Source organism: Drosophila sulfurigaster, chromosome 3 (genome assembly GCF_023558435.1).
Source record: "Drosophila sulfurigaster albostrigata strain 15112-1811.04 chromosome 3, ASM2355843v2, whole genome shotgun sequence".
Classification (NCBI taxonomy): domain Eukaryota; kingdom Metazoa; phylum Arthropoda; class Insecta; order Diptera; family Drosophilidae; genus Drosophila; species Drosophila sulfurigaster.
In genome coordinates, this window is record NC_084883.1 from 34,370,307 (window position 1) to 34,390,283 (window position 19,977).

The following is a 19,977-nucleotide window of genomic DNA, read 5'->3' on the forward strand; positions in this document are numbered from 1 at the left end:
GAATATTTTAAGCAACTGCATAATTTAGACAAACAGCGAACTGGTCGCAAAATAATTGCCAAGATTACGCCAAGCTAAATGCAATGGGAGTGCGCCAATCGCTTTTGTGGGAGGGAGGGCATTTTGGCCAAATAGCAACACTAATTGGAAAATTTCCAACTGCATTTTGCCCCTTAAATAGTGTTAATACTTTGGTTAAGTTATTTTGGGCCGCCGACGACAGTAAAACTTGAAAAAAGCCGGCAGGAAAGAGCAGAGAAAAGCCGAGGAAACTAAGTTGTGAGAGTGTTGCGGGAAATGAAATCAGCATGAAAGCAATTGTGCAATTCACTCAGCAGTCTCCCTGAGGCGGCAACTACACAGATACCATAGAAAATAGTTGTAGTTGGAGATGGAGTTGTTGGTTGCAGTTGTCGCTGTCAAGGGTAACAAACGTAGGGCCAACTGCGTTTGAAGTGGGTTCACAATGAGAGCGGCAACAGGGAGCGAGGGGAACGGTGCTGTCAACTCCTGGTGGATTTAAGCAGGCGGCCAAGTGAAACAACAAAAGCTCAGCAAAATATCCAGCGTAGAGTTGCAGCTGTTGTTGGGAAGTTGTTGCCAGTTATCTGTGGCAGCATTTAGTTGTCCTTCCTTCATTGATGGAGTAGTGTGTAGAACTTTCCGAGTCCGAGCACAATCGATGCGTGTTATCCTATATAATAAAATCAAATGAATAATGATGGACAAAATACATGTCGTTATACTTATATTATTGTAGGTGTAAGTACATGCCATAATGTCAATAGCCAGGTCGTTGAACAAATCGTTGTTAAAGCAGCTGCAGCAAAATACAAAAAAGTAGAAGACACTTCTCAGCCGCAGAGCAAATCGATTGAATGCAAGCTGTTGAGTCAAGTGAAAACTTCGGCACAAAAAGGAAAACCAGGAAATAAATCCAAGCAGATGGCATCTAAGGAGAGCAAAGGAGTTGCGGATAACCAGCTGGAGAGACTCGAGACTCGGACTCGTGGGAGGAATTTGTAAGGCGATTTGAACTTTTAAGTGATTGAATTGTTATCAGCGACATGGACATTTGTTCGACAATTTGCATCACGATGATGATGATGATAATGATGATGATGATGATGATGATGTTGGTGATGGTGTTAGAAATAGCACAACACACTTTGCGTTCGTTCGTTTAACTCATCTTCAAGAACATTCCCGCGATATTCGCAGTGCCCATGATTGAATGCCAGCTGAGTGCCACAAGTTGATGCTGCACCTTTTCGGTTTACACACTGCAAGGAGAAACAGAAGCGAAAGATAGTTAAATGGATTCTGCAACAACAACACTTCACCTCACTTACTTAGCAACGAGTCGTGGCTGCCGCTGCCTGTTGCAAGCAGACAGCTTGAGCTGCTTTTGCTGCCACATATGGGGCATATGGCAAGCGGCTGCTGCTGCTCCTGCTTATGTGGAACTTCTTTGCAAGCTGGCGACGACATTGAGCACTTCATAAATGTCACGTTTGAACGGTGCACAGATTCCGGAGACTGACTGACAGCTTGTTATGCTATATATGTACTATATAAATGCCTTAAGCCCCAACTAGCAGTATACATCACTTAAGACAGCCACAATTAAAGCCGAAGCTTTACGAAGTCTTTACTATCATAGCGTTCAAGGTAGAACTATTATTAGTTTAACATTTATGACAACGAATATACATTTGCAAAATGTACCACATAAAAAACTAATTAAACTCGAATTCGGGTTAGAAATCGTCGCTGTCATTTGGCAACTTGGCTTCTTCCATTTCACGGATTTGAGACCAAGTCAACACAGATTCCTTTGCATACACAGCGGCTGCAAAGCAGTAAGGACACGTCTGAAAATCCATTAAGAATACATCCTGCAAATGAAAAATAAAAGTTTAGTATATTTCACATTTGGTTTTAACAAAGAATTACAAATTCAAATAAATGATAATGGCAATATTATACTAAAGCGCAAAATGTGGATGAAATGCTTATCAAATATCTTACTTCTATTCTTATTAAAGCTCAAGAAAAGAAATGCAAGTTTTTAAATTTCATACCTGGGGATGCACTTTGCATTGCAGTCGAATCCTGCCACGAAAATAATGATGACAATTTCCACATTCGAAAACCTTTTGGGGTCGATCACAGATGCATTTATGCACCTCGTATTTGTAGTCCAAAGGCAGAACGTATACAAGTTTATTATAATTTACAGCATTCTCGTCGTTGTTATTCTCATCGACCTCCATATTATTAGGAAGATTTGATGATGCTGGAAATATATAAATACACAGTTAAAAGCCACAATTTTGTTTAATATATAACTCAAAATTACCCATTTCTTAAAACTTGAAACCTTTTGCTTCTTCACTTTTTTTAACAAAGAAAAATAGTTTTTGTTTAAACTGACAGATTAGAATGTTAACTCGAAAATATTTTTTCTGTTGATTTTCTGTTTACAGATTAATCGTAGCCAAGTAAGTAAAGAACATTGAAATATATAAATAAATAAAGTGACATAAGGAAATTACTTGATTATGAACGTGTTGCTATGTTTGATCTTAAAAAATTTCTCAAATCGTATATGAGATGAAACAGACGATTTCAGCAAAGTCTAATAAATTTAATAAGTTCAAAATTTATTAAACTATGTAGTTTTAAATTTAAAAAAAATGTAACATAATTATTTGTAATTTTCATTATGCAATGCAATTAATTACAGTTCAATTCATATATAGAAATTTAAAGCTGGTGCCCCGAAATTACTATACCGAATGGTAGTAGTGAATTCGTCAGTCGCATATGCCCATTTGTATGTTCACGTATATACATACATATGTATGTATGTATGTATGTATGAATGCACATACATTTTTGCAAACATCCATGAACGTATGTATGTACATACATACATATGTATGTATGTAAATTTATAGAAATCTTCGCAATTTGATATCATTGTTCCTGGATACACACACTCAATACGTAAATAAATAAAGTTCCACACAGCTACAATAATAATAATAAATATCGCTTACCTTGTATTGAAAATGTTTATTTACGCATCAGGTGACAAATTGCAGGAACTCCAAACAATTTTCAGCAAAAATTGCCAATCAAATCAGACGATCTGCTTCTGTTGCCAACCTTATTGAAGCAATAAGAATAAGCACAAAAATAAACTAAGAAAATTAAATATGAACGTAGCAGTTACACAAAAACAAATTATTATCTGCAGATATTGTTTTTACAACAAAGCGGTTAAGTTATTTGCGAGTATGCCAAAAATATATATTTTGTCTTCTTCACTTGTCACACTGATTAAAACAAATACCCCAAAATGTTCAAGTAACGGTGTTTTCCTAGAGATGGCCGAAAGAGTAAAACAAAGCAAACACCAAACACGCAAACAAAAAGAACAACTAATTTCGATTATACAAATTTCGATACTTGTATACATGTATTTATTTGTGTATGTGTATATCAAAAACACATTTCGTACTTATTTATTTATTTCTGCATTTCTTTGTTTATGCATCATAAGTAATCAGTATTAGCTGCAAGTCTCAAATTTATCGTCAACAACATTGCAACGCAAGAAATTTTACTATACTTCATCAATTTGCAGATATTTTGCGGCTGCTCCACAGAAAGCGCAATTACGGGAGTCCATTAGATATGCAACCTTATTCCATCCAATAGGAATTATTAGTTAAATTGGCAAAAATCTAAGATTATAATACTTACTTCAGGATGCTGTGGGCAGCGACTTGCGATACGACCCATAAAAGACTTCTGGCAACAAACGCAGCTTATCAATCCCCGTTTGCGAGCGCAGATGCAATCGCCGCCAGTAGCAGAATTTTCCTGACCGCTTTTAATAGGCCTAATTGCTGTTACAGTCTTTCCTGCCCAGCAGTACTTAGATTTCAACTTGTCCTGTTGAATTTCCATTTTATTTTTATTAACGACGAACAATTTAAAGCTTCTTTTGAAGCGACTATCAGATATCTTTTTAATGTTATCGATTGATCGACACATCGATATTACAGTTACTTACGGAAACGATATTTTCGATCATTTTTATAGAAATATGAAAATATTAAAGAATTTTAGCATTTTTAGTATTTTAATACCAAAAAGCAGCACCACATTGTTTTACAAGGCAGTAGATCATTGAAATAAAAAGTTTTAATTCAAACCATCCTCATCTTTGTTTGTTTAATAAAAATAAAAAATAAATAAATAATAAGATAAATGCAGTATTCAATATACAACAAAAAATATTTTTTATAAGCAGCTAAGCGCAAGATCCGCAAGCAGTATTAAAACTCACCTTCGCACATTTACAGATTTTAAATTTGCACCATTTTCGCAATGCGGTTCGTGTCCTTGCTTTATTACACCATATCAATTTAGCAGAGACAATATTGTGAAATGTACTATTGCCATCTCTTTCCAACACGTGTTGCGTGCGCTTGACTCACACATGCCCAAATCATTTCAAAGAATGCTGGCACAGCAAAGTGAAATACACAATAGGGCGAACCACCTTCAACCGGCTCGTTGGTCTAGGGGTATGATTCTCGCTTCGGGTGCGAGAGGTCCCGGGTTCAATTCCCGGACGAGCCCAAGTTGTTCTAACCAAATTTTTTATTTTTCTTTTTTTTACCTTTTGTTAATTGCTGAGTCATATTAATTTAGTGCAAGTTGTGAAAAGAATTAATTGCCACCATATTAAAAAAAAAAACCAAGAAACAAATTGTTGCTCTTGACGTCGGCGACGGCTTTTTATCAGTAAGTTTTCCATTTGGATTATGTTGTTTTTTTTTGTATGCGAGAAAAGAGCAAAAATTGTTTTTGTTTTTTTTTTGTCGTTGCTTCGCATTTTGGTTGCTATGCATAATTTTGTGTTGATTTTTTTTTGTGTGAGTTCTGAGTTTTCGTTTTTGTTTTACATACATAAGCAAATTTGTAATTTGTTGTAGTTTAGTATTCATTTAGTTTGTAGCAGTAGTTGTGCTGGAAATTACTTAAGAACATTATATTTATGTATGTAGAGTGGTTGCATTTCACAAATTAAGTTTAAAGATTTCTCTTGTAAGCGCTGCCGCGTTCTCGTCTGCTTTTGTATTTGTAATTCGTATTTTGTATTTGTAAATGTATTTGTAATTGTAATTGTAATCATATTTGTATTTGTAATTGTATTTCTATGTTTCTATGCGTGTGTGTGTGTATGCTACATGCGCGAGTGTATGTGTTTGTGTGTGTGTGTGAGAGAGAGAGAGTGGGGGAATTACAGTCTCTGTGAATGCCATTTCATCTCCGCTTGCGTCTTAGCTGCCCAATTCACTCATATTCCAGCACGTTCTTATGATAGAATAATAAATAACTGCAATGAGAACAGACAAAACACGAACATTACAAACACATACATACATACAGGTCATGTGTATGCGCAATAAAAGAGAGCGTGCCTTGCGTGCACTCTCTTTGCCAAACTCTCTCTCGCACTTTGGCGCTCTCTTGCCGGCGCCAACCAACAACAAACTCACCCCTCGCTGTCGAGCACCTGTTTGAGCGATGCCATTGTGATTATATGATCATCACACTTCACCCACGTATCCTTCTGATGTCGCACATACGCCGTATAGTGTCCCGTATCAATGGTGCCCAAATGATTGACCACCGCATACAGCGAGAAACGAAAGTCGCCGTAGGCATTCTTCTTCTCGGACATGAATGGCGTCATATCCAGTTCGACGGGGAATTGAATGAACGACGAGATCTTGCGATCAATCAGGGCCGAATGCTCGAAACGCTTCAGATGGAAGGAGACAACGCTGGGCAGGGTGCGAAGACTGAACTGTTTGGTGGACTCCTGATACGATTTGCAGGTGGAGCATTTGATCTTCTCCGCCGAACCCAAATGCTCGGCACGCGTATAACGTTCGAGGCAATCGATGAGGGTTTTCGGTGTCACACCGCCATGCGACGTTGTCTCGCCGAGATCCAGTGAAATGTCCCAGAAGGGATCGAATGTCGTTGAAACGCCATTGCAGGCCTGGCACACCACATCGCTCTGCAGCATGCCCGTAAAGATTTGATCGATAATGCAATTGCATTGGCCGTAACAATGCGTTGCCGTTGCATTCGCATTGCTTCCGGAACCCGAACTCGTCGAGTTGCCACCGCCACCAGTCGCCGATGCACTTGAGCCACTGTTGCATTTGCTCTCGTGCTCCGACTTGGCCTTCACACAGTGTCGATGCAGCAGATCCAGTGTGGCAATGAAGAACTCATGGGCATCTTGCTGCTCGTAGCCAGCCAAATGTTTGGCATGATTCCATATTAAATGCAACAATCGGTGCAGCGACAGCGGCGATCGTGAGCCAGCATAGAACTCCTGTTTACAGCAATAATATAGTGATCATATTCCAAATGTGTATTCAGAATGAGGTTTACCTGGAAGAGACGCGACACTTCGCACACCAGACACTTGTGTGAGGATTTGCTGCCGCAGTCATGGCGATCCGACATAAAATAATCGCTTAGCAGTGGCGTATGCACGAGTGCCTGTCAAAGATTATAATATTATCTTATATTATCATTTCTTTTTAATAATAAATCAGTCTTTGAAATGAGCTACGAAAACCGTCGAATTTTAAGTATTGAATTTAGTCTTTTTAGTCTGTTTTTGAATTTGGGTTTTTAATATGGATACAGATCTATAATAAATTTTATGGTACAAAAAAAAATGTATATGAAGTGTCTTTATTGTGCACTATTTAAAAAATAAGTTTTTAACCCCGGGTTTAAATATAGTCAAGTCATTCGACGAGAGTTTCCTGATATCACTTAACGTTAATCATTGTGTTCAAAGAAAACCATATAACTGATAATGTTAACTACATTTTTTATAAATCACAAATTTCAGAGAAAGTTCTTTCTTTCTTTTTCTTTTCTTCTTTGCATATTTGCCTTTACGTTATTTCGAAAATGGGGCTTGATATAATCTTTAGAATCGTAATCGCAAATGCTTCGATATGATAATCGATGCGCTAATCGTTTTGTTAGTTAAGCGATTAACTCATCGAACGATTAACATAACACAACACTAAACACTGCGCTCAAAAGTTCTCTTGCACTCTCGCTGTCTCACTCTTACCTGCACTATGCAGTTCATGAAGCAAGTGGAGCCCAAGTTGAGCAGACCACGCAACCCGATCGTTTGATTCGGTCGCACCAGACGACGTCGCGCATTCGCTAGCAAGAGATTTGTCTCCTTGGCAGTCGGTATCCAGGGTTGCCACCCCAGACTCTTCTGCAGATCCTTGGCCTCCAGTTTGCGATTAATCAGCGCATAATCGCGACTGCGCGCATCGTAAATGTAATCGCGACAGGCATAACAATACAGGGTGCCATGGGACAGCTCCAGCGCTACATTGTGTTTCTTGGCGCGCAGATGGCTGGTGATGTGTGCGCCGCGGCAGCCAAAATAGATGCACTGCAGGCAGGCGTACATTTGTATGCCATAGCTGCCGCATTCGAAGCAGTTGCAGTGAATGGCCTAAGAAAGGTGGTGAGCAAAAGCGGGTTAAATATAAACTATCTGTGTATGTGTGTGTGTGAGAGGGAGAGAAGGGTTAGTACCTTTTTCTCACGCGCATCCTTGTTGACGCAGGCAGCGAAGTAGGCATCGATGACGCGAAATGTGTCGTAGCTGTTGTCTTTGACGTAGCTCTGATAATGCCGGCACCCTGTTTCCGACATCACGTTCACCTTCACAGCGCAGCCAGCAGCGCTGCTCGCGTCGACTTCGCCGTTGCCGTCAGCGTCAAGCTTAAGCGCAAGCTTTTGCACAGTGCGCAAACAAACGGCGAGCGATAAATGCGTTGTTGCATTCAGCAGCGAGCCCTTTGTTACCTGTGTGCTGCTGTTTTCGTTAGCCCCACCGCCCCTCCCACCACTACTAGCAACAGTTTCGTTGACGTCGACGTCGACCGCACACCGGCCGGCAGCTGTCGCTTCTTCTTCTTTTGCTGCTGCTGCCGCCGCTGCTGCTGCGGCTGCTGCTCTTCGTGTTGTTGTTGTGGTGGTCGCTGCCGCTGCTGGTACGCGGGGTACAACGTCGGCCGCTCCCCGGCCCAACGACGTGTATGCACGCTTGTTGTTGTTGTTACCACCGCTACCGAAGCCGACGTCGACGCCGCCGCCCCTGTTGTTGTTGTTGTGGTTGATGTTAGTGTTGCTGCTGCTGCCGGCGCCGCTGCTGGTGCTGCTGGCTGCACTGCCACTGCTTAAAATGCTTGTTGTACTATCAACACTGTTCTCTTTTGTTTTCGTTCGTTTTGCAGACGGCTGTGGCACGTTGGTTTTATCACACTTGCGCTGTTTTCGCCGAATTTTGGCCACTTTTCTAATGAACACGAGCACGTATTGTGTAAAAAAATAGGAACTTTTGTTGTTGTTTGTTTGCGGGCCGTTTGATGAGTTTTCTGTTTCTGTTTTTTTTTCTTCAAAGTCTCTGATTTTGCACACGCACACGCACACACACACACACAGTTATAGGCAGCGCACACACACGCACACATTCGCATGCAAGCGGAGACACAAACATACGAACTGTGTGAGCAGAGCGAGCGAGAGCAGAAGAGCAGCCGTGCACACACAGCTGAAATCAACTCCGGGATTGTTGATATTATATCGATATGCATGAATGCTTTGTATGCTATCGATATGCGTTAACCATGAACATAACCGATATGTCCATTTCAAATAAACGAAACATTTATTTTATTTTACTATTTTCTTTGCATATGACAAACTGAAAATGCATTGTAAATTATTAAAAAAAAATGCATTTTGTTGGGGATATTTAATGACAATTTACAAAAAATTGAATTTATGGTAGTATTAATATTTTTATGGTATATTTCGCAAATTAGATTTTTGAAGGTGTGGCCACACTTAATGTATGTGTAATTATATTTAACTGTTTTTAGTATATTTGAAATCAAACCACAGCTGTTCGGTAAATAAAACTAATTTGAGGCGTTTTTTTATTGACACGTATTAATTACTAATGTTTTTTGCTAAAATTGGAATTTATCTAATTTATGTTAAGTGTATTTTGTCATGCAAGTCCGCTTTTGGCTAGTTTTATTGTCACATGGAGTTAAACCGATTTGGCATTTAAATAAGCCTGTGCTTCCTTGGCCTAGAGAAAGAATTGTTTAGAATATAGTAATAGTAAAATATTGTTAACTATATTTAACGTTTACATACACATTTAAACCAAGGTGCGGAGGGTTTGAACACCAAACGTGCGAAGAATCCCATCTCAGAGCGTGGCGCAATTCCATGCAAGTGAAGATGCTTCACGGAGATGAATGGTGGCATATGGAAGCCGAAAAGTGCGTCTGTTGTGCTTATTCCCTTCGATTTAAAGAAATCCTTAAGCGTGTCCTCCATGCGCGTTACTGCAGGAAATGTTTATACATGCATATATTAAAATAATGTTTTAGGCTCAGTTTCTTCATTAAGCTATGGTTGAAATATATGGTATGGATTGTGTAATCAATGAGAAATCTAATTTAATTGCCAGTCTTTATCTATGAATTTTACGTACCCAGTTTTTCGTGCGATTTGTCGAGAACCTTTAGACTCTCGTAGTGGTGTTTCGTCACAATCAGATAATGGTATTTGGATGCCGGCTTTATGTCCTTGAATATGACAAATTCGTCGGTATCAAGTTCCAGCGTCGTTTCGCTTTTGCCACTTGAAATATCACAGAATATGCAATTTGCTTGCGACATTGTAAACAAGAAATTTTGAAAACAATAATATTCAATCAGCTGACGAACAACATTCGGTGCACACTATCGTCAGATAGTTCTATCGATGGCTTGTTGCAATATCTGATGAAGTCGTGACTATTTTGCTCACTGTATATCGATATAATCTTATTTTTATTATTTAAAATTAATCAAATTAATTTTTGTGTTTCTCATTTAAAAATAAGTGATGTAAGATTAGTAAAAAATAAAATAATTAAATGAGCTAGTGTTCGACATTTGTTGAACTATCGATACATAGGCATATCGACGGCAGCCGTCATTGTTAATTTTTGTACAAGTCGTGCCTTGCGATAAAAAGCAGCGCCTGCTCATTGTCTATCGATATTGTGTTCGATTATTTGTATTTGTTATTGCATTGTTTAAAAATTTATATTTTTAAACGCAATGCAAATTTTGTGACTACAAAAAATCCGTCACACACTTAACAATATAAAAATGAATCTCATACAAATAATGGTGATGTGAAACTAATGGAAATGCTTGACAAATGCTGCATCGATAGTGTCAGTTTGCCAGCTCTATTGTAAACAGAAATAAATACAAAAAAAAGGGAAAACAAGGAATAATGGTGGAACAAGTTTGCCGCGCTTGTCGTGAGAGTGCCATCGCCATGGTGTACATTTTCGACGAACGCTACCAGCAGCAAAAGGATGAACCCAGTCTCGCCGAGATGCTTAGTGAATTGGCCGCCTGCGAGGTGAAACGCAACGATCCATTGCCGCAGCAAATGTGTCTCGCCTGCGTTTTGGCTGCACAAAATGCATTTCGCTTCAAGCGCAAGTGCGAACAGAGTCACCAACACTTTTGGCACCAGCTCAGTGGGAGCAGTCAAACGGTTAAGCTCGAGGACAGTTGGCAGGACAAAATGTCGCAACTACAACTGAATATTGCCGAAAACTATACGGCAGCTAATGATGAGCTGGTCTCGCATATTAAGGCTGAAGCTGCACGAGATTCACATATTTGCCCCACATGTGGCAAAGTATTTGAGACAAGGCGTCAACTGATGTTGCATCAGAGCTTTCATGATCGCAAGCAGAGCAGCAATAGTACGGGAGCAGCAGGGGGAGCAGTGTTTCAGTGTCCCCACTGTGAGAAGAGTTTCAATGGTAATTGGTGGTTGCAGCGCCATCTTCGCACACACACAGGCGAACGTCCTTACAAGTGTTCCCATTGCGAAAAAGCATTCAAGGACAGTTGGAGCCTGCGTCGTCATCTGCGCACACATCTTAGCGAGTGCAGTTACAAGTGCTTGTATTGTCCCAAGACATTTAACAATGCCAACAGTCAAAGGATTCACATTTGCACACACACTGGCGATTATCCCTACAAGTGCAATCAGTGCCAATCGTCCTATGCTCAGCCGGGCAGCCTAAAACGTCATATGCGCATTCACACCGATGAGGGATCCTTCAAGTGTCCCCACTGTCCACAAGTGTTTGCAGTCAACTATAATTTGAAGCGTCACATGAGCACCCACATCACATAGGGAACAGTTTGTCTAGTGGGAACAGTTAGCCAAGGTGACCAAAATTCTTAAATTGCTAAAGTTGTGTGAGAACAGCTCGGCAGCCAATATGGGTAAGATAGATACATTTATTTTTCATTGTACAGCATAAAATATAATGTTAATTTATTAATCTAATTGCAGGGAGAAGAGCAACTGTCTCAGCTGAGAATAAAATTCCAATTGAAACTGGCATAAAATACCTTTAAAAGGCAATTAGTTTAAGCTCTCATTTTATAAATGATCAACTAACAATAATAATTGTAATAATCTACTATATTCATGTATATATATAGTATTTATCAATCCACTGGACACCCTGTATTTTACTCTTTTAAGTCTCGCAACAACAGCTGAGCTCTGGCGCTCTCTCAATTTGCAGCACTCTCTCGCTGTCTCTCTGCGCTTTTGACTTTTTATAAGCCGCTTAAGCAGCTGGCTGCTTTCGCATTGAGTCTGGTTTTGCTTTGTGCTTTTGCCTCTGTGCTTTTGTGTCTTTGCATTTTGCCTTTGCTACTTGGCTGGCTGCTTGGCCGTCTGCCTAGCCGTGTGACCGTTCACAGTCTCAGTTTGGTACGTAGCGCGTTCGCCACGCGCGCGCGTTCTTATTTTACCCGTTTGCCGCCGTCTTCATGTACTTGCAACACACATTTAAAATACACACACACATGTACTTTATGTGTGCAGATGCATTTGAAAAGTTCATTTCGCGCGTACTTAGCGGCTAATTAACAAATTAAATATCAGTGAGAACGCAGCACAGTCAATTGTAAGAAAAGTGTTAACCATTACAAAGTAACGGTAACGGATTCTATTCCAAAGTGGAGGCGTGTCGATATATTTATGTGTGCAGTGAAAGATTTTCGATCATCGAATAGCATAGGCAATAGGCAATTTAAAGAAGTCTATTTAACTTTTGTAAGAAAAGAAGATAACAAGAACGGTTTAAAATCTTAAAGTGGTGATAAGATAAATGATTATAAACTGAAATAGACAAACTTCAGTTTGCAGAAGCAACTTTGCAAAAAAAGTGTTTCGATTACAGGAGCGGTGTTAATTATCGATAAATTAATTTGTCAACGTTTTGCATGAAATTCTATAATTTATTTGCTGAAGTAATTGAATGAGACATAAATTGAATTCTTCATTGAAATTGTTAAGCAGCCCAATCAACATTTAATTTATTTTTCAAACTCACTCTAACCAAAATTGCCAACTTCCTGCGTGCTGTCTGTCTGTCCATCTGTCTGTCGATTGGGGCGCCGAGTCATTAGCTCCTCGTCATGCCCACTCAGAGTACCGTTATGCGCCGGCTAGCCGTCTCTCTGCATAGACAAGTAGTTTTATTTTGCTGTTTTTTTTTTGGGTTCGCCAACATTAGCCACAGACACACACACACACACATAGAAGACAAGAGATCTTGGATGCTGAGGAGGCCCCTTCACTTTTTGTCTGCGCTCAGAGCAGCAGCAGCAAAAAGTTGGCGCAGCAAGTGCATTTCGCATTCCGCTGGCCGAAAGTCGCTGTGTGTTTTGCATCTTTGCGTCGCTTAACTGTAGTTGGCCCCATCTCTCTCTTTCTCACTTCCCTCTCTCTCTGTCTCGCTCTTCACTGCGCCGCGCATTTCTTTCTTTTGTCGTCAAGTTCAATGTGCGTTGACAATTTTCCATTTTTCGAAATGGGCTGGCTGCGTTTTTCCACTTTGATTTGTTTTGTGCGCTGCGTACTTTCACATACATACACTCACACACTGGCAGAGAGAGCGAGCAATTTTCCAATTGTATTTGGGCAACTGTGCGTGTATTTTAATTTATTTTAAATCGATCGCATTGGATAAAAAATCGCGAGTTCCAATAATGTGACATTGTCATTCAACCCGGAACTCTGACTCTGCTCTCGCAGATCTCTCAGATCTGAAAAACTAATGCTAAAAGGGTGCTGTGCTTAAAAGATACAAATGTATCTCGCAGATGCGCACAGCGAACAAAAAAAAATCATATGGCAAATCATGATCAGAGCCAGCAGTGATCATCTAGCAGAGTGTGTGCTTCTTTTTTTTGTGAAAGCGCAAGTCGTTTCTTGTCTAGTGTAATTTTTACACTTTTACTGCACACATGGATATGGATACAAGCGCAACAGATACATAGATACAAATATCAAGATACATGCATAAGTGAGCATCATTTCACAATTACATTTACCAACGTGTTTAAGCCGCTTAATTGAAAGTCTTGACTTATGACTTCAACTTGAGCGCTGTGTGTAAAAAATGTGTAAAAAAAAAAGTGGGAAACATTGAATTTTCCAGCTATGAAAATATCAAAATCATTGAAGAAGTGAAATCAATTGACAATCGAATGAAAAGCAACTTCTAATCTATACCAAAATTAATTATTGTTCTATTAAAGCGTGAAACAAGCGAAAAAAAAAAACAAAAATTGAATTAATCACACAACAATAACAAAAAAGAGAAAAAAGTAAAGAAAAAAGTTTCAATAATCAAAAGCATCAATTTTATGGTGATCATTTTGTTTTCATTGTGAATGTGAAAGTGGTGAAAAATCACGATCAGAAGCGAGAAGCGAGGAGAAGCAGCTCAAAAGCAACATCATCAGCAGGCAGTAGCCAACGAAATAGAAGGAAAACAACAAAATAAAAGGTAAATACAAAAAGAAAAAAAAATATGTATGTACAAAATAATTTATAAGTAAACGCAAATTCAAGTTAAAGATCGAAGATGAGATCTTTTCTGACCTGTTGTGTCTATTAACGGCATCGCTGAACTATCTGAGATGTGAGCTCATCTTTGTCGGTGGCCAGAAACAGAATCAGAATCAGAACCAGAAATAAACTTGTTCCGCTGCCAACAAATAATGCTCGCATAATGAATGAGTCACAGTCACATATCGAGCGTTTTTGGCATTGTTGTCATTAACTGTTCCTAGCGTCTCGAACGTTATTAACGTTTTTATTTATCGCTTTTCATGTTTTGCATAAATTTTGTATGCACTTTTTTGGTCATTTTCACTGTCGTTGTTGTTTTTTGGTTTCCCGTGGAAGACACGTTTTGCTGACTCTAATCAAATATTTGCTACAATCTGTGGATTGTTATACTCAACCGGTTGGTATGTGGGTTGCGGGCATACCCTGTAATTACAAGCTGAAGGGTATATTGAAATAATGCTTTTGGTTTGCTGAACATTTATTTAACTTTGTAGTAACTTCTTTTATTTATAATTTAGATTTTATTTAGAATTGTGTCTTTTGTATTTTGGTAAAGTTGTTGAACTTTTTATTGTTTTCGAAACAGGTAAACATTGTAGCCTCCTAGCTCTTACCATTTGGCTGACGCGTTGTTTCTTCGTCTAGTGTTTCAGTAAGTCAGAACAAAAATTTAGAGTACAATGGATTTTGCACTCGTTTACATAGTTTTCTATCGAATTGTGATCTATATTGGGTAAAAATTGCAGCCTCCTAGCTCTTATCGGTTGGCTTCTACGTTGTAAGTTCGTTCAGTAAGTCCGCTCAAGCATTTATGTATGTTTTTTTTCTCATTTTAATGTGATTTTCGCTAACTATTGTAATTATCCTGGCTGAAAATTTTAGCTTCCTAGCTCTTACAGTTTCTTCAGTACGCTGATATTTAGTCGATCAGTCAGATCAAAGTTTTATTTAGCTAGAATTAAGATTTTCTTATATGATGTACAGCGTATTTTGCAGTAGATCATCTGTGCATTCCTTTTTGATTTACTTTCCACACGGCTGCACATCTTTGACGCAACTTGTCAGCGCTCAATGTCAAGGTTGCTGTTTGTATTTTTGATATTTGTTTATATACTCAAAGCCCGGCTCGAGCTCAACCTACCTGCCTGGCTAACTGAGCGACAGCTTCGGCCTAAACTTGGCTAATTGCGGCTCAACGCTTCTTGCTTGAAACGCCCCAGTCGTCACTTTGGCATTTTGTAATTGCTTCATTTACTGTGTGTTTTTTTGGCGGGCAATTAATTGGAGCTCGCGCTATAATTGTGAATTTAAGCAAATCAAGATAATTGGGATGGCCTCTCAAACAGGTTGAGTAAATTCCAAGGAAATGTGTTTCAAGTGTTGAGAATAAGAGTGAGAATAAGAATTCAACTATTTTTATTTTCATTTCAAACTTTTGCTCATCACTCGAGAGCTATAATTAGTTATCGATAATTGTGTCATCGCTAAATGAGAAGCAGAAAAAAACATCGATCACAGAGGCGCGTTTATTTCAACGTATTATTAACGATACCATTATCAAAATGGTTTATTAATTATTAACTCCATTAGAGCACAACAATCAACGCTTGTTTATCTGCTTCTTCTTTTTTTTATTTTGGGCCTCAAGGCCCAACGCACATGGAAACCATTTGGAAGGTTCGTAAGGTTCTTCTTCTGAAGGTGTAGAGCGAGAGAAGCCGTTAGAAGATTTCACCTAGAGCGCCCAAAAGCGAGCCAAACTCGTCGTTCTGGTATAACTATCATAAATTTGACTTTTTAATGACAATGAAACATTTCTTTATGCGTTTTTTATGTGTGAAAATGAAGCAGAAAGCACAAAAGAAGCAGAAGGGGAAAAGCCCCTGAAGATTGAGATACTCTCTCTCTCGCTTGCAATTGCGTGTTCGATGAGAGAGTTAAAGTACCCTGAAGGTTAGAGTAAGTGAGTGTGTGGCGCAAAGAAGACATTACATACAGTTAAGCAGCATGTGTAAATAGCAGTGAAGAACGCAAGAAAGTCATAAAATTAATATAATACGTAATTGTAAGCGAACACAGAAGGCAGGTAAAAGATATCGCATATAGTAGTAAGTATCTATCCATCTAGCATATCTGGCATTGCAGTCAGGTTAGTACGAGTTGTACTCGGATCATGACTTGGAGAAAATGCGGATGACACCGTGTACAAGTTAATAGCCAAAACGGGGTGTGTGTGTGTGTGTGTTCGAGTGTGTGTTAAAAGAAACCAAACTACTGAACAACAAGTGTACTACGAGTCGCCAGACCATCATCATCATCATCATCATTATCAGCAGCGGAACCGAAAGGTACACAATAGAAAAGCTGGACAGTAGCCGCAGAAGTAGTAAATAAGTTTGTGGAGGTCACTGAACTTGCCACCAGAGTTTCAGAGTTTCAGATTGATGATGTTTGGTTAGCACTAAATGTGTCACATCTCTTTCGTCTTTGGCCTCAACACATTCTATACTAAGTCGCCGTGAGTAATTGCCTTAGCAGATTGTATAACTAATTAAGCTTTGTTTATTTGTTTAGACGCATTTTTCACACATGAAATAATAGCTTATATATGTAATATAATAATAACATATAGAGATCATTATCACAATGCACGCGCACACAAATGGAAGATCGTTGTTTGCTTTAAAATAAAACATAAGAAAAGCGATTATTTAATTGATCTTTTATTTAAAGGTTTTTAAACTGAAATGAATTTAATTGATATTTTGTTGAATAGAATTGTAAATTTAACTGAGTTTTCAGTAAAATTAAATTTCGTTTTAGAAACATAAATTTAATAAATTCATTTTCATAATGCATTGTTAGCTTATTGAATTTAGTTTTTTTTTAGGCGTGTCTAATTTATAGTTCATTATTTCTTTATTATATCCAATTGAGTCAATTTTTCGCTTTATTTAGATTACTTTTTCAAAGCAAATAATCAAGAAATTTATTTGTATTGCAGTGTATGGAAAAGTAGATAAATTTTATTTATAATAATATAATAATATAAATATTTGTTATCTTATTTATCACTAAAGCAAATTCTATTGATCTACTATTTAATGAAGTAAATGTTATTGAGTTTTTGTCAATCCTTAAATATATTTTGTAAGTGTTAAATAATGAATTTAATATTCTATTGCTCCGCGTAGAAAAGTTGATGAATTTGTCATGAATTATTTGTTAAATACATTTAGGTTTGTTTTATTCTGTGTTTATACAATTAAAATGTTTGTTCTCCTTTTTTTTGTAATTTTAAACAATTATAAGCTTAATTTTTGTTCTACTTAATGAAGTCTCAAAATGGAATTTTAAATAAATTTTGTAAGTGTAAAAGAAGTAAATGTTATTATGCAGTGCAAGGAAAAGTTGATGAATTTATTATTTTTCAAGCTCACGTGTTCATAAAATGATTTTTAATTGATCCCTTATTTATGGTCAGTTAAATTCATATTACATTTAATTATATCATAAGTGGATTAAATTGGCAGTAAATTCAAATAATTTTGTGAATTTAGAGAAATTTCTCAATTGCATTTAATGTTTTTTAATATAAAACTTCATTACCGTATTTATTTTAAATATAATTAAAATGTTCACTGTAAAAAATATATTTACTTAAGTTTATTATGTAAAATTCAAATTCCAAACAACAAACAACAAAGTAAATATTATTTCAAACAACTTTAGCTGCAGTTTGCTCTAGATTCGCAGTTCAAAAAAGCCAAATCATGGCGCTTTTGCAAGTGTTTGCTATTTGCAAATAGATCCACACTTTTGAGCAGCATTTTGAAATGAATATTGGTAATCAGTATTCCGAGTGTGGCTCAGACGCTGTATGCAAAAATATTTAAGCGAGCTCCCATTGATTTGGCTGCCTGTGGCAAACTCGTTGCAATCGACCAAACCAAAAAAAAAAATAGAGAGAAAAAAAAAATGCAAAATCGGTGTTAATAACGCAAAACAGTTGCGTTTTTAACATACTCGCTCTCGTCGTACTTCATGGCTAAGAGACCCGCAGCAGCAGCAGCAGCAGGCTGTGCAATCAGTTTAAACGCCAACTGCAACTTCAGACGGCAGCCGGCAACAACAACAGTAACAACAAACACCCATACACACTCACACTTTAAAGGCGACCGCCCGTTGGTCGGTTGTCTAACTATTTTAACCCAGTTTTGTGCTATGGCCACATTCTTGTAGGAGCACAAACCATAAACAAGTTTCAGTCAAGCACAAAAAAGCAAAAACTCAAATGAGAAGTGGAAAAAAAAGACAGCAAAACAGGCAAAAGCAAAATGTGTGCAAATTGAAATTGCAGCTAATGAAAAGGCCAATTGCAAAGTGCCCAAAAAAAAACCAAAACAAAAAGGAAAGACATTTGCAAATCGATGCAGATCAAGTCGCATTTCAAGTATCCATCAGATACTTAGATACTCAGATACCGCTGCCCTTTCAACAGGTCAATAGGGATTACGTTTACGGTTAGCCTAAATAGCTGCGGAAACGCAAAACGCAGCATTGCCCGATAATGAGAGCGGCGACCGATTAGTTGCCCCCAACCCATCTCTACTCCAGTTATACTCGGATATATGTGGCATGAATGAACACTTTGAGTGGGTCAGCAAACAGCACACACAATGAGCTACAACAATAATGGGAATCGGTATGGGAAATGCGAATGGGAGCAACAATGAGCAGCAGTTCGAAGCTAAAGCTAAAGCTAAAGCTTGCCAACAGTTATGGCAATCATCGACAAACTCTATAGAGTCTCCTCTCTCTCTCTCTCTCTCTCTCTCTCTCTCTCTCCTGTCTCTATTGTTGCTCGGTTGCAACTAATTTGGCTTGTCCAATTGCTGGATAATTCTATTTCTGTTTCACTGCCATTGAGGACAATGACGAGCAGAATGCACAACTTATGTTAACTGTGCTCAGATTATGTCCTCCATGCTCAGTTAAGATATTAAAGTGCATAACATAGAATAATTCAGCTGAGAAGTGTTCGGTTGTTTCAGGTGTCCAATTGAGAAGACAATTTGTATGTCGACCAAATAATATGTAACGTAAAAAGAATAAATTACATTTAAGTATAGCATGAGATTATTGAAAATGACTACAATGTTATCTATTATGACTTTTCTACTTTGTTCTGTATTATTTTTAATTTAAGGAAATAAATTCCAGATTTCAATATTATCAATTAAAAAAAATAAGTTATAAATAACTAAATTGAACATGAATTCGAGTATTACAATATTGGAAAGTGCAGAAAAAATATATTAAAAGAGGAATTTCAAGAATATTATCTATTAAATGTAGTAAAATTGAAAATTGATACTAAATTTTTTAAAAGAAAATATTTAAAACATGTGAATTATAGTAATAAATATTATTTACAATTATATTGTCTATTACAAGTAATAAAATTGAACATGAATTTTACATTTTTGAGAAAAAAAACATATAAAATAAGAAAATTATAATATTAAATATTATTTATTAAATACAACAACAAATTAAATAATACAAAAATTTAAATGAATACTACATTTGTGGAAATAGTAATATAATATAGAAAAATGTGAATTTAAATATTAAAATGAACTTTATTGGCATTGATAAGAAGTAAGAGAATCAGAAAATTTATAGTGAATGAATTAATGATTTATTTATTTTATTTATATGAAAGAAAAGAAACAAATACGTAATGAATTATTTATTTATATAAGCATTCAAATTTAATAAATACGTAAAGATTGTCTTAAATCGAAAAATGTATATATTTATAATAGTTACATATATTTAAATTAACTCCAACTT

At 37.4% G+C, this 19,977-nt stretch overlaps 6 protein-coding genes and 1 non-coding gene across 10 annotated transcripts in view; 3 read left to right on the forward strand and 4 right to left on the reverse strand.

The window, feature by feature from the left end:
- Nucleotides 1–1,611: 1,611 nt before the first annotated feature.
- On the reverse strand, nucleotides 1,612–3,350 carry LOC133842664 (uncharacterized protein CG13380). 2 transcript variants are annotated; one of them, XM_062275861.1, is made up of 3 exons: nucleotides 3,066–3,350; nucleotides 2,085–2,299; nucleotides 1,612–1,898 (listed from the first exon to the last, which is right to left on the reverse strand). In XM_062275861.1, the coding sequence occupies exons 2-3, from the start codon at nucleotides 2,274–2,276 to the stop codon at nucleotides 1,761–1,763; spliced, it is 330 nt and encodes a 109-aa protein (XP_062131845.1). In that variant the 5' UTR covers nucleotides 2,277–2,299; nucleotides 3,066–3,350; the 3' UTR covers nucleotides 1,612–1,760. The 2 variants fall into 2 exon arrangements, with proteins under 2 accessions (XP_062131845.1, XP_062131844.1); XM_062275860.1 differs by lacking the exon at nucleotides 3,066–3,350 and adding an exon at nucleotides 2,363–2,475.
- Nucleotides 3,351–3,450: 100 nt separating this feature from the next.
- On the reverse strand, nucleotides 3,451–4,055 carry LOC133842663 (uncharacterized protein CG13380-like). The gene is made up of 2 exons (XM_062275858.1): nucleotides 3,775–4,055; nucleotides 3,451–3,712 (listed from the first exon to the last, which is right to left on the reverse strand). The coding sequence occupies exons 1-2, from the start codon at nucleotides 3,979–3,981 to the stop codon at nucleotides 3,635–3,637; spliced, it is 285 nt and encodes a 94-aa protein (XP_062131842.1). The 5' UTR covers nucleotides 3,982–4,055; the 3' UTR covers nucleotides 3,451–3,634.
- Nucleotides 4,056–4,587: 532 nt separating this feature from the next.
- Trnap-cgg (transfer RNA proline (anticodon CGG)) lies at nucleotides 4,588–4,659 on the forward strand. The gene has a single exon. It is a non-coding gene; the product is annotated as a tRNA-Pro (tRNA).
- A 507-nt stretch (nucleotides 4,660–5,166) lies between these two features.
- LOC133840043 (ubiquitin carboxyl-terminal hydrolase nonstop) lies at nucleotides 5,167–8,800 on the reverse strand. Its single transcript, XM_062271696.1, has 6 exons — nucleotides 8,784–8,800; nucleotides 7,681–8,590; nucleotides 7,196–7,597; nucleotides 6,493–6,603; nucleotides 5,583–6,433; nucleotides 5,167–5,419 (listed from the first exon to the last, which is right to left on the reverse strand). Exons 1-6 carry the CDS (start codon nucleotides 8,798–8,800, stop codon nucleotides 5,377–5,379), a joined length of 2,334 nt encoding a protein of 777 aa, XP_062127680.1. The 3' UTR covers nucleotides 5,167–5,376.
- A 288-nt stretch (nucleotides 8,801–9,088) lies between these two features.
- LOC133846139 (adenosine 5'-monophosphoramidase HINT3) lies at nucleotides 9,089–10,107 on the reverse strand. Of its 2 annotated transcripts, XM_062280912.1 has the most exons (3): nucleotides 9,659–10,107; nucleotides 9,316–9,509; nucleotides 9,089–9,247 (listed from the first exon to the last, which is right to left on the reverse strand). In XM_062280912.1, exons 1-3 carry the CDS (start codon nucleotides 9,843–9,845, stop codon nucleotides 9,206–9,208), a joined length of 423 nt encoding a protein of 140 aa, XP_062136896.1. In that variant the 5' UTR covers nucleotides 9,846–10,107; the 3' UTR covers nucleotides 9,089–9,205. The 2 variants fall into 2 exon arrangements, with proteins under 2 accessions (XP_062136896.1, XP_062136897.1); XM_062280913.1 differs by lacking the exon at nucleotides 9,089–9,247 and having other exon boundaries at nucleotides 9,457–9,573.
- A 143-nt stretch (nucleotides 10,108–10,250) lies between these two features.
- Nucleotides 10,251–11,704, forward strand: LOC133846138 (zinc finger protein 891-like). Its single transcript, XM_062280911.1, has 2 exons — nucleotides 10,251–11,468; nucleotides 11,539–11,704. Exon 1 carries the CDS (start codon nucleotides 10,453–10,455, stop codon nucleotides 11,374–11,376), a length of 924 nt encoding a protein of 307 aa, XP_062136895.1. The 5' UTR covers nucleotides 10,251–10,452; the 3' UTR covers nucleotides 11,377–11,468; nucleotides 11,539–11,704.
- A 240-nt stretch (nucleotides 11,705–11,944) lies between these two features.
- LOC133846136 (DEP domain-containing protein DDB_G0279099) overlaps nucleotides 11,945–19,977 on the forward strand; it is a 151,906-nt gene continuing 143,873 nt past the window's right edge. Inside the window, exons 1-2 of one of the 2 annotated variants that reach the window (XM_062280907.1) lie at nucleotides 11,945–12,163; nucleotides 13,803–14,053. The gene's annotated coding sequence lies outside the window, so the exon portion shown is untranslated. Of the gene's footprint in view, nucleotides 12,164–13,791; nucleotides 14,054–19,977 lie in introns of those variants that run through there. The other variant, XM_062280905.1, reaches the window with a different exon arrangement.